The sequence below is a fragment of the Misgurnus anguillicaudatus genome, chromosome 21 (assembly GCF_027580225.2).
Source record: "Misgurnus anguillicaudatus chromosome 21, ASM2758022v2, whole genome shotgun sequence".
NCBI classification, from domain to species: Eukaryota; Metazoa; Chordata; class Actinopteri; order Cypriniformes; family Cobitidae; genus Misgurnus; species Misgurnus anguillicaudatus.
The window spans coordinates 22,269,440-22,282,177 of record NC_073357.2 but is presented as its reverse complement, the minus strand read 5'-3'; the positions used below and the strand labels follow the sequence as shown (position 1 = coordinate 22,282,177).

General features: G+C 37.9%; 2 protein-coding genes across 2 annotated transcripts in view; one reads left to right on the top strand and one right to left on the bottom strand.

Annotated features, from left to right (window-relative positions):
- Nucleotides 1–12,738, bottom strand: part of focad (focadhesin) — a 205,073-nt gene that overhangs the window by 107,168 nt on the left and 85,167 nt on the right. The gene's annotated exons all lie outside the window — the stretch shown is intronic.
- Nucleotides 1–12,738, top strand: part of mllt3 (MLLT3 super elongation complex subunit) — a 66,833-nt gene that overhangs the window by 34,713 nt on the left and 19,382 nt on the right. The window contains exons 3-7 of the mRNA XM_055196722.2: nt 129–211; nt 329–472; nt 1,463–1,501; nt 3,379–3,507; nt 6,351–6,923. Of these exons, the coding sequence (XP_055052697.2) occupies nt 129–211; nt 329–472; nt 1,463–1,501; nt 3,379–3,507; nt 6,351–6,923 (968 nt within the window). The remainder of the gene's footprint in view (nt 1–128; nt 212–328; nt 473–1,462; nt 1,502–3,378; nt 3,508–6,350; nt 6,924–12,738) is intronic.

The following is a 12,738-nucleotide window of genomic DNA, read 5'->3' as shown; positions in this document are numbered from 1 at the left end:
ATAGTTTTATTTGCATTTAAAGGTTACATTCATTATACTGTATGTGCTTTAAAAAGGTTTCCACTCTTATACAAACAAATGGTTGCTAAAATTTCTCTTTTTTTTCTTTCTTTCTTTATCTCTCTCAGTGTGTAAGGACCCACCATACAAAGTAGAAGAGTCTGGATACGCTGGCTTTATCTTGCCAATTGAAGTTTACTTTAGAAATAAGGTACTTGGTCCTGGATGTCTGTTTTTTTAAAACCGTAATTTAATGTAATAAAAGAAACAGATTTAAAAAGTGTATTTTGTGCATTGGCTAAATATCATTTCTATCACTTTTCACCAGGAAGAACCAAAAAAAGTGCGATTTGACTACGATTTGTTTCTGCACTTGGAGGGCCACCCACCTGTCAATCACCTGCGTTGTGAAAAGCTCACTTTCAACAACCCTACTGAAGATTTCCGCAGGAAGCTGCTCAAGGCCGGAGGGGTACGTGTAGGCTGAGGATGGGCATGGCTTACCCCAGGGAACAGTAAGGGGGACGTTGTAATTGGTCACGTTGGAGTCACGCGACCTTCATTATTAGTTTTAAATGCGTACTTCTTTGTGAGAACAAAGAGTTGAAGATGATTTAAAACGTATGTTTTTGCCAATTAGTCTCATCATTTTACAGATTGTTTAAGTGATCTCAAAGCTTAATGTAGAAACAAGGACTAGTTAGCCCCTTGTGGGTTTAATTGACAGGTGAGAATGGTGTGATGTAACCTTAACCTGCTTGTCTGTGTAAGTCCCCCACAAACAAATCTCAGGAGAGGAAAGCATTTGTCAGGCAGTCGGTCCTAATGGAATTACTTTTCCCATCAACTAAGACAATAAGTAACTTTACTGGATTTGATTGGGCTAATCCTAACCTGGCCATCTATCACCCACCACACAAAACTAGGATTGACCATGACTCCGTGCCAGAGGAATGCACATTTTTATGACTTGTATTTATGTTTCGTTGATCTTATACGCATGTTAAAGTTTCACCAGTGAGTAAACGAGTGTCCGAGTGGATCAGGCGTTGACTGGGACCCTGATTCTTAATGTGAGGGCCAGCTTTATAGATTTCATTTATTCTCTAATTCCAGTAATTGTAATGTTTTATGGATGAGGTTATGACACCGTTTCCTTTGGTGCTTGACTGGCTTACAGATGAGGGTGGAATCGAAAAAGTTTATTGGCAAAGAGGGGAGTTGTGCGGGAAGTTGTTTTAATTAAGAGAAAACTGTTAGCTAGAGCAATATCAATTTAGCTACGTGGAAACTGAGAGAGGTCCTTTTCAATTTACCTGATTGTTTTGGCCGTTGAAAGGCATTCTGTCATTACGTCAGGCCAAGAGTAAGCAAAGTGCCTTTTACCAAAATGTGTTGTGTGCGCGCGCGTGTGCGTGCATTTTTACTGTACTCAAACTGTAATGGATGTCCTTTTTTACAGCAACGGGATCCTAACAAAAGAACTTCAGAAGACTCGAAGGTAAAAGCAAACTTCATAGAAAATAATCAATTTATATAGAAGATATTCAATGTTTTGTTGAAAAATGCTTGTGTATATACATATAAACATACGTATATTAGTGTTTCCCACTGGATTTTGAGAGACTGTGGCGGTGATGACATCACACGCCGATTAACATATATGTGACGTCATTGTGTCGTGTTTTACTATTTGATGTGTCACATTATATTGCATTTTAACACAACTAAATACTGTTTTTACATATTATCTGTTTTGTTGTCTATAAAATAGTGACTAAACACAACCCAGTAACTCTTTGTTTAATCCAATCAGCTCTTTCTTTAACTGCTGCTAAAACACGACGTCGTCTGACAAAATCACCATACATTTACATTGAGGCTGTACTGATGTTGCTCTTCTCATCAGTGTTGTTGCGTTATGAGTGCTTTTTATTTTAAATACGAGTTGTAGTTTTCTTGTATATTGCGTATAGCGCAGACAATTTGGTGCAAATTTAGAAATATGAGAGAATACACGGTTGCTGTTACACAGAGTTACGACAACAGAACACGTGCATGGCAATACAGCATCATGGGTAGGGAGAGAGCTTGCAGACAGACTCACACCAGAACTGGTATGTGTGGGAAATACTACTGATAACCTTTCGTTAAGTCACGATAAACACGATCAGCTGGCTTCTCTGTCAGTAACATCTGTGACTGTTTACGCGAAAAAGAGAAAGTACACAGAGGAACGCGGAGTTAAAATACTTTTCACTGTAATGTGAGAGCGCTGCGCTGCACGCAACATGAGAGAGGGGAGGGGCCGGGGGCGGGCACTGTTGAGGCGCTGCACGCAACGAGAGAGGGAGGGAGGGAGGCGGTGCGCCACAGATAAATCAATGTATGGGAAACACTGTATATTAACACATATGTATTACATGTGTGACCCTGGATCACAAAACCAGTCATAAGTCACACAGATATATTTGTAGCAATGGCCAAAAATACATTGTATGGGTCATAATTATAATTTTTTCTTTTATGGATATTATTATGTTAACATAAGGTTATGTTCCTACCATAAAACTATCAAAACTTTATTTTTGTGAATGGATGCTGTTTCTAAGGATTTTATTTGGACAACTTTAAAGGCAATTTTCTCAATATTTAGATTTTTTTTCACCCTTAGATTCCAGATTTTTCCAAATATTTATATGCATACATCAATGGAAAGCTTATTTATTCAGCGTTCATATGTATAAATCTCAATTTAAAAGAATGACCCTTATGACTGGTTTTGTGGTCCAGGGTCGCTACAGCCATGGAAATGTTAAGAGACCACTTAAAGATTATTTTCAGTTTATCTAAATTTACTATTTATAGGTATGCGTTTCTGCCAAATTCCTAATAAAAATAATGTTTTTATTTGCATTTTATTATAACAAAACAGGTATAGTGTTTTCTGATCTTGAATACTGCAGAGAAAACAAGTTCAAATTAATTTCTCAATAATAAAATGCTAATGTTTTTACATTTCTAAAATTTTACAAGTATAAATTTTATGGTATAACCCTGATTTTTAATCACATCTTTAATGTGTCTTTGTATCCACTCAGTCTTACATTGCTGTTGGGTGACTTTATGTTGCTCATGATGTTTGCTTTTATTGGAATTCAAAAGACAGTGGACAGAAATGGTCGAAATACATGTAGAAATCTAGAAAAAGGCAAAACTGGAGTGGTCTCTTTTTCCACAGTTGTATATAGCAAGAGTGATGATTTTTAATAAATGATTTTTTTTTGAAAACTTAAAATAATCCTGCAGTTTCCACCTACAGAGCACTAAACCTGAAGTTCATTTTATTTGGTCATCAGTGTTTTCATCACCTCATAGGTAATGGTAATGCAGGAGGGCTCCACTTCCCTGTTCGGACAGCATCTGAAGCTGCCCACGTTAGCCAGCAGCTCATTAACATTGACCTTCTCTGATGTGAAAAAGAGCAAGTCCTTTCCAGGGTCAAAGGTGAGAGTGGATCACACCTTTCCGAGCCTTACTTTTAAGAAACCTGCATGACCATGTTTTGCATTAGGATTTAAATTCCCAGTAATCCTGCATATTTGACAAGTTAAAAGATGTTAGAGGCATTTACTCCAAGGATTTTCAACAGAAGCGTTGGCTTAAGTCAATCAATTTTTGTTTGCTACGAAACCTCATGCTAGCATTCCAGTGACGCAAACTGGGTGTCCCGTTTCGATACCATATAAGGTCCTTATCTTGGTTTACCACATTTACAATGTCCATTTGAGTCAATTTGAAATACATTTTACTTTTAAAGAAACAAGTTAATGCTTGTATTACTCTAGCTTATCCTAGCATGTGTTAGATCACATTACGCTTGTAAATTGTGCGTAACTATTAGCTGCCATGTTTCTTCAATTTAGATTTATTTCTAGTCTCTTGTGTATCATCGCTTAGCTAAATGGCTGGTATTGTATGAGATTGCGGTACACATGGAAACAGTTCCACATCTAAACACGTCCTCGTGTGATTGATGACTGACGGGTCGTTCGCAGTTAGCGTCCCCTGCATAACTACAAGGTTTGCTCTTGTATAGTTCAGTGGTAAAGCATTGCGTTAACAGCGCAAAAGGTCATGGGATCACACATACTGATAAAAAAAGTATACCTTGTAATGCATTGTAAGTCGCTTTAGATAAAAGTGTCCGTCAAATGCATAATTGTAAATGCAGTCGCTTTAGCAAACCAAAAAACAGAGTTTTATCTTTCCCCTTACTCCTCTTAATTTGATGTTACTGTTGAGATATTTGAGGTTCAAGGTTGACTGATTAAACATCATTCGTAAATACTCTTTGACACAGCTCTTCAAATGCAAATTTAAAGTGGCTTTGACAATTTGCAGGATATTTTTGCAGTAATACACTATGATGTAGTGAACAACATCATCATCATGGTACCTCAATTTAATTATTGACCATTAAAGTTTATTTCCCTTTGTTTGCTGCAAAAATATAACATGTTTATATTAAATAAGCTATAAATCTCATTAAACTTATTTATGCAGCACAGGTTTTTTAAATCCTCATTTTATAGTTTTGTTGCCTGTGAAATCACCCTAACCTGCTTTTAGTGTGTTTACTGAAACAAATAAAAGTGTTAGGTTGTTGTAATACTAGTTTATGGTTGTGTTACAGTGATTGTATTTGGATAAAAAACAAAAATGTTTGCATGAAAAAGAATTTGCATTTTCTTTTTGAGAAATATAATAAACACTTCATCTGCTTTTATTACAAAACACTAAGATTTAAAGCTGCTGTAAAATGTTGTCTGGTCAGGTTGTAACACACTGTGTGTCTAGACTGCTCGATGGCTTTACAGCATCAATAAGCTATTGACAGGGGCCAGTTAGCTTGACCTGGAGATTGGATACCGATAACATCTGTCATTACTACCTGCGTGTTTTTGTGCAGTCCTACAGTGGAAGACACTTCTAGATCATTTTTGAAAACTGTTTATGGAAATGTTTTGTTAATTATTTAATTCATCCATTTGAATTCAAGGAGACACTGAGATCTAAGGGGTTGTTTATACCTGCTATTAAAATGCGTTTTGGGCGATCCGATCACAAGAGAGACACGTTTATGTCTTTTTGTCCACTTTCAACTCCTTTTGACCTGATTTAAAGGGGCCATGGCATGAAAATCTGACTTTTTCCATGTTTAAGTGCTTTGATTGGGTCTCCAGTGCTTCTATCAATCTAGAAAATGTGAAAAAGATTCTCTACAAGCACATGAAAAAATAGGTAGTTGAAATTTGGCTCTCCTTATGATGTCATAAGGAGCTCTTATTATAATAACACCACCCCTTAATCTGCACTATCCAACCAGAGCACTGCAATTTAGTGCAGAGAAACCACAATTAAGTTTTAATTGCAACAAACCACCATCATGGTGATCAGCAGTGTTTGAATTTCATCAGCTCATTTGCATTTTAAAGGACACACCCAAAACGGCACATTTTTGCACACACCTACAAAGTGGGAAATTTTAACATGCTATTATAAATTATTTATATGGTATTTTAAAGCTGAAACTTCACACATGTGCTCTGGGAACACCAAATATTTATTTGACATCTTAAAAATGTCTTGTGCCATGGCCCCTTTAAAATTATTTAAAATGACGGGTTTAAAATGATGCAAACTAATATTAGGTCTGAGTCCGCTGCTTGTGTTAGATAAAAATGCTTTACAGAGTTTTGTACATATGTATGTAAGAGCTTTCTCTGATATTTCAGAGCAATTGATGAAATAAGCTTGCACAACTTTCAAACGCTTGAAAATTGAAACAAATGTAAGGGACGGAGAGCAGCTGCTTTAGGTTTATCAATGAAAGCCTGAAGATGGTGCTGTACACTTGTGTTTGCGCTAGAATCCGAATAGTTGTAAAACATTGTGTTTGATACGTCATACATTAGATCAATAGGTGGAGGGTAGGTGGTCTTTTGTGGCTGCTTGAACGCATTCAACCACATGTGCGTCTACACCACAGAAGCAATCCGTTCAAAATTATTTTATATGAACCAAGAGAAACCATTACCATCTACAGCCGTGAGAGTGCGCTTAATGCTGCTCCTGTATTTATGTAATTCAATGGATTCAGTGATGCGGAATGACTTCGGGACCGTTTTGACTGATGCGACTTATACTCCGGAGCGACTTATAGTCCGGAAAATACGGTATACATTATTACTACCCTGGGGCACAATGTAAAAACTACTTTTTGTAATATAATCCAAGATCCAAAGGTACATTGCAATTTGATTTATATTGTGCTCCTTTCTTTATAGGATGGGTCCAAAAGCAGCAGTGCTCTTACTACAGCCAACAATATTAGCAGCAGCTCCCTAAAGCTCCATAAACCGTCCAAGGAACATAAGGACAAGCCTTCCAAAGACTCTAAGGAGTCTAAAAGTGCCTTCAGAGATTTCAGTAAGGACTCTGGAAAACCCTCTAAAGATTCCAAAAAACCCAAAGAGAATCAACCACTTCAGGAAGATCGCGCCATTCCACAAATGGGATTCAAGGAGCCCAAAGCCACGTCGAAGGATCAGCGATCATCGGAGGTTAACTTCTCAAACTTGGGACATAGTAAGCGGCGTCCGATCTTGGACGGCGATGGCCACGTTACCAAAAAACGGAAAAGCAGTTTATCGGAGAGCTCTCAAAAATCGCAAGCTAATTTGCTCCAGCACCACCATTCGGATAAAAAGGTTTTGAAAGACAAGTCGCAGATCCGTCATAATAAGTTACAACATAGCGAACTTTCAGAGAAGAGAAAATCCTCAGCGTTACCTCCTTTCCAGGATGTGTTGAACCCAAATGACTCTGACATGGATGACAATATGTTTACCAGATCAGACGTAAGTAAACTTGTAATCATATTTCTTCTGTTTGGAAGTTTGCTAAAGATAAGTTGCTGGATATACCATTAATGCGTACTGTAGCTAGTTAATAATCAGCACACCAGAAGCTTACCTAATCAAATAACATTACCTTTATGGAAATGCATAAGGACTTCATAATGATTGTTTAGGGCGCATTTACCCTCTATTTTACTGACCAGTCTCCTAAAGAAATTATGGGAAAGGATTATGGAATACAGAGTAAAGTCATTGGTAAATGAGGTCCTTCTGTATATTTCTTAGTTGGCCATTAGTGGAGACTTTTCTTTGGACATGGGGTTCTCTGTAAACATCAAACAAAGAGGTTGAGACAGGCTCTGAGAGGTTTGTGATAATGGATGTCTGGTGTAAGAGGGGACCCAATAAACCTGGTGGGTGTCCAGGAGCCGAGGCCCCATTTGTCTGGATTGGGTGCAGGAAATCAGTCCCATCCATTGCTAGACCTGAAGGACAGGAAATCTGGTATGCGGTCAAAGACTGCTTATTTAGGTTGTTAAGGTTTTCTTCAAAACTGTTTTGGTACCGATGCAATTTTTATGGTATTGTGGATTGTCTAGTCACCCAACATTAGACTGCATATGCCCACCACTTCATGGCTTACGCAGCCCTGAAATATAGTATGGTTTATATAGATTTATATTTAAGTCAATAGGGGCAAGGTTCATTTACCTCCAGTAGAGGAGCTCCGAAAGTAGGGGGTTGTTTTATTAGCTAGAAGGCGAGTGCTGAATGAGATTTATGGTTTTATGACACCCGAGGAAAATGGGGTAAAGGACACCATGAATAGCTAAGGGTTTCCTTTTAATCCCCCTCTTAAAAAAAAGAAAGAAGGAAAGAAACTTTAGTGTTTATGACAAGTGACGAATACCAGGTGCTCCATTCTGTGGGTCAACAGGTCTGCAAGGCCTGATGGTTCTGCTCTGAAGACATGAACACATCGTGTAAATGTTAGTGTTAACAGAGTCTCTGGCAGCAGAGGACTTTTTACCTTTACCGTAACAAGCATTAGTGGATGATGGTTAAAATTTACAAAATATTGAACTGGATTGGTCATATTTGGTGTGTTTTCATTTAAACTTTATACTGTATGTCACTTTAAAGGTAGAATGTAAAAGTGTATTTATCTAGTAGGCATAGATGAATAATAAGAGTTTTGTACATGGTAATGACATATCATGAGCCTCAAACACTGTTGTTTCCTCCTAATATAAACCTTGTGCATGCAACAGCTGCAATCGCTGGAAAAGAGGCCAATCGCAACATAACACCAACTGTGACGTTAGTTGAGATGTATGCCCCAACATTAAACTACACATAAAATTAATTACAATGTTTTTACGATGCTAAAAATAAAGTTGTGACTGGTATGTTAGCTCTATAGTCTAGTTAATGCTATATGCTAGCGTTTAGGCTGAAGTTCTACTATAGAGGGTATGCACGTGACGTCACCTTCGGCGAAAGTGCCTGTGGTTACTCCCACTGAGTGGCAAAATACAGAGTGACAGAATTTGAGTACAGTGTGAAATCAGTGGATACGTGGGGGAAATGGTTGTGCAATAGACTATACCAGGGATTCCCAAAGTGTGGTACGCGCACCCCCAGGGGTACGCGAGCTGCCACCGGGGGGTGCGCGAGTGGAAAAGTCTAATGGCGGTCTGGTTCTTTAAGTGGGATTTTTCCATACAATAAATGAATAAAAAACATGAACAGTAAACATTTCCTTTGTAATCGCTTTTATTTTAAATAAAAAAACTATACTTTTAGTTTTTGATAGAAACGTAGAAGACAGCTGCTGTCTTTTTCTACGCACTGCTCTTCTGTTATGCAATGCAGCCGCTATATGCGCGTCAACTCGTTTCATTCATTCCATATTATAAATATGCTTAACTGGCTGAAATCAGGAAAACTGTCAAGTGGGACGTCTTATGATAAAGTTGTTAGTCACGAAGGAGGAGAGGGACCAAGAGAGAGAGACTTTTTTCTATGGCAAAAATAGAAATAATCAAATGGGACGAGACATGGGTGCGTCTAATGCACAGGCACACGCGAGCAATGTGCTTTCATGCATGGTAGAGAGACCGGCAATTAATTTTTCTAATAAAATACATAAATACTTACAAAGACACTGTAGAGAACTTATTAAAAGCTTTCATTTAATTTTGTTTGAAACTTGAGCTGTTATAATGAATCTGCAAACTATTATACACTTTTTGTGCGAACTGTAAGCTTTTGTGAATGTGTTTGATGGGTCTGCACGTGACGCACGCAGAGGGAGAGCGCACTGGTAAACATGAGGAAAGCTCTCATATGTCATCTATTAGCTGGCGGCAGTAAGTGTACGTTTCTTACCATAGTAAACTCGAATGGCGTCTAAATATTAAACGCATACACGGGGGCGCGCATCATCTACGCTGAGCGTAGCTGCGTCTAGTCGTAGTTTCAGATGGTGCAACAGGCGTAAATATTTTTCACAATGTCAGACGTAGCTAAGCCCGACGTAGGACTTACACCCAACTTCTTTACGTCCGGCTGGTGCAACCGGCCCCTGGTTATTTGCACATGATTAAACATGTGTCTTTATGGCGAGTCTTTTTTTTTTTTTTTGAAGTGGGGTTTGGGGGTGCGCCAACCCGGTCGGGACATAGAAGGGGGTGCGCAGGAAAAAAAGTTTGGGAACCGCTGGACTATACTAACAGATTAACAAGAATTTGGAGCTATCGTTTACAGACTGCCAAAAAACACAGAAAGGAGAAGTAAATAGATTGTTCATGCTAACGTCCACAGACCACAAGTGGGTTGACAAGTTGCTAGGGTCAATATCAAGCAGAGGTTACTTTCTAGTATTTTGTCAAGTTTATGTATTTTATCCGTGTTTTTCTTTGGAAAACATACATTACAAAGCATACTATCATAATTTTTACTCCATTTCATAAATACAAGTTTTTGTTTTACATTTAATATTTAAGTACATTAAGATACTTTTACTCAAGTAAAAGTACACAATTTTAATGTAATTATGTATTAAATAAATTTTTATATGCAATATTAAAGAATACACAGTATGGTTCTATGCTTTATAATGTAGTGAAGTAATTTTTTTCCCAATTCAAACACCCTTATAAAGCACAGATGCTTGTAAAATGTAACTAATGTAACCAAGTATTGTCCACCTCTGCTATCAAGTCTAACTAAATTATATTTAAGCTGGTAATAGATAATGTTTTACTGGCATTTTCGCAGCAGCAGCTATAAAAACCAGCCATTTTGTTGAACGTTTGCCACTCGACGGGGTGAGGTCCGGCGTGGTCACGTGGAAAAGTGACGTCAATACATACCCTCTATTGACGTTACAGTTATGCTTCGCAGGTCCTTACTAAAAAACACAAACTTACCACTCAGAAACGTCCATTTCCAATCTTAGAATAATTGATTATTCCTCCAAATCTGTATCTTTGTCTGATACAGGATTAAACATAAGGTCTGTTTACACACACACACAAAGAGCTATTGAAATGAACTGCTCTGAGAAATAGCCAATCAGAGCAGAGCTCAACATTATTATTCATGACCCTTTCAAATAAGGCAAAAATAGACCATTTAATTATGGGGACAAATCCTAGGGTTGTAAAGGACTGCATGTAAAACCGTCTCTGTGTAATTTTTGCAGTTAATAAAGTCACATACCTTCAATGTAGATATAAGAGAACAATTTAACATATTGTATCAATGCATTCTTTGGCACCTTTAAAAAATGCTTGATTGAAACAACAAGATGCAAGCACAATCTTTAAAGTGTACAGCTTGATAGGAAACATGGTTGGATTACATTGGTATTTGCTAGTGATGCACCGATGTATCGGCCGCTGATATTTGATGAATTTGAAACCATCGGCATATTGGCAATAGCACGAGAAAGGCCGATACCGATTGTTTATTAATTAACTGCATAAAGAAATCCATTATATGACAAAAATTTGTTAATGTTGTTAATAAAATAAATGCTGAATAGCTAAAACCACCTTTGAAGGTTGTCATGCTGTCTTATTATATTTGTTTTAGCTTAATTTGTGCCTCTCTTATTATGTTGGTCAGTTGAATGTTAATTAGATCCAATCCATGTTCAGTAAAAATAATTTGATGCAGAAATAAACTAGCTAATAGACCAACTGTATAGTAATTGTATACAAGTGTTTAATATCGGTATCAGCATCGGTATCAGCCAGAAGTTGTCTGTTTAAATCGGTATCAGTATCGGCCCCAAAAAATCCTATCGGTGCATCCCTAGTATTTGCCTGTAGATGATACCATAGGTTGATGCTATAGTTTTTATATTCTAAGTAACATGGGTTCCATGTTTTTCTACTCAAAAACCTTGAGACAATGTCTCCTATAGTAAACTATAGGTATTTTATGGTATGTTAGTGGACATTTTAGGAGATGTGGAGATTTTACTTAATTTTTCTTACAACTACGAGCCCATAGCATCTTATTTAAAGTATGATACTGTAGCTTGATTTATGGATCTTATATACTTTTTTTGTGTGTGTGCAATTTAGCAAATTCCAAATCTCTTGGTATCCGAAAAGACATTTGTAGTTTTTTTTTTATTGCTTTTCTTTTTAGGCGTTTGAACTCGCATCTGTGCTACACACAGCAATCCTTTCTTCCCTTCGGTGTCAGATTTTTCTAAAGTATACTTAACTTCCTTTAACCTGTGGTTAATTTTATCTGGTGTTAAGCGCCGTAGTCATCGGCCAAATCTGAAGCTTATGTTGCCTTCTAGCAGTTCTAACATGCACACAGTAAAAGATTGTTGGGGGTGGGTGTAACCCAATCCTAAAATCTGTTTATGACGTCCACCATAAGAGCTTCGCTAGCTTGAAGGGATTGGACAATAGGCCCTAAAGGAGGGCAGTTGCCAGTTTGACATCCATTGCCAGATTTATGGCACCGCAGCAGAGGTGATGGTCATAAAGCTACAGACCAGCTGTGTGGTGGTGGAAGTGACCACCTGCTTGTGTGTTTGCCTCTGCTAAACTCGTGAAGCTAGCGTGAAGAGGGTCGTTTCGTTTTGTGATTATTGCACAGCGTTTGCCATAAATATAGACTTCAGTGGTGAGAATTATGAGTCAAGGCATCTTGGTGTGACATGACGTTGACATATTTATTTTCGGCAGATAATCGGTGCAAAAGAGAGGGGCTTGAGTGATCATTGTATGATCGTAATTCATAGACGTGTTAGATGGCAAGCAATCATGATGCAAGTCTGCGTATTTTGTGGAATATAAATGATACAATGCGCTGTTGTGTGTCGATTAACAGTACGGTAGCAATTTAACAATTTCTTGTTTAGTAGTTTTTGTGTTTAGAACCCAAATTGTCTTTTTTCACCACAAACTGCAGACCGTGTTCACGATGATGGAAATTGCTTTTCATTAGCTCAAAAAAAGTAATGCAGCATTTTACTGCAAAGCAGCAGCTCTGTCATTACTCAAGTTTGTGACAGCAAATCTCTCTCACTCACTCACTGTGTTCTTCGTTCCCACTTCATGTTGTCAGGGGTTTAAGTCCAAACACTCCAGATGATCTTCATCTTTAAAGATCTGCCTGGCTCTCCCAATGAGCGATGACATCGGTTTTATTGTCGAAGGGTTGTGGGGCTTCTTCGCATGAGCATTTACAAGCGTCTAGTTTGAGGTGGGGGGTGTTGCCGTTAGAGAAAGGCGGCTTGATTTACAGCAGAGGGCCCTGACCATGCGTTTGATGTCAGCTA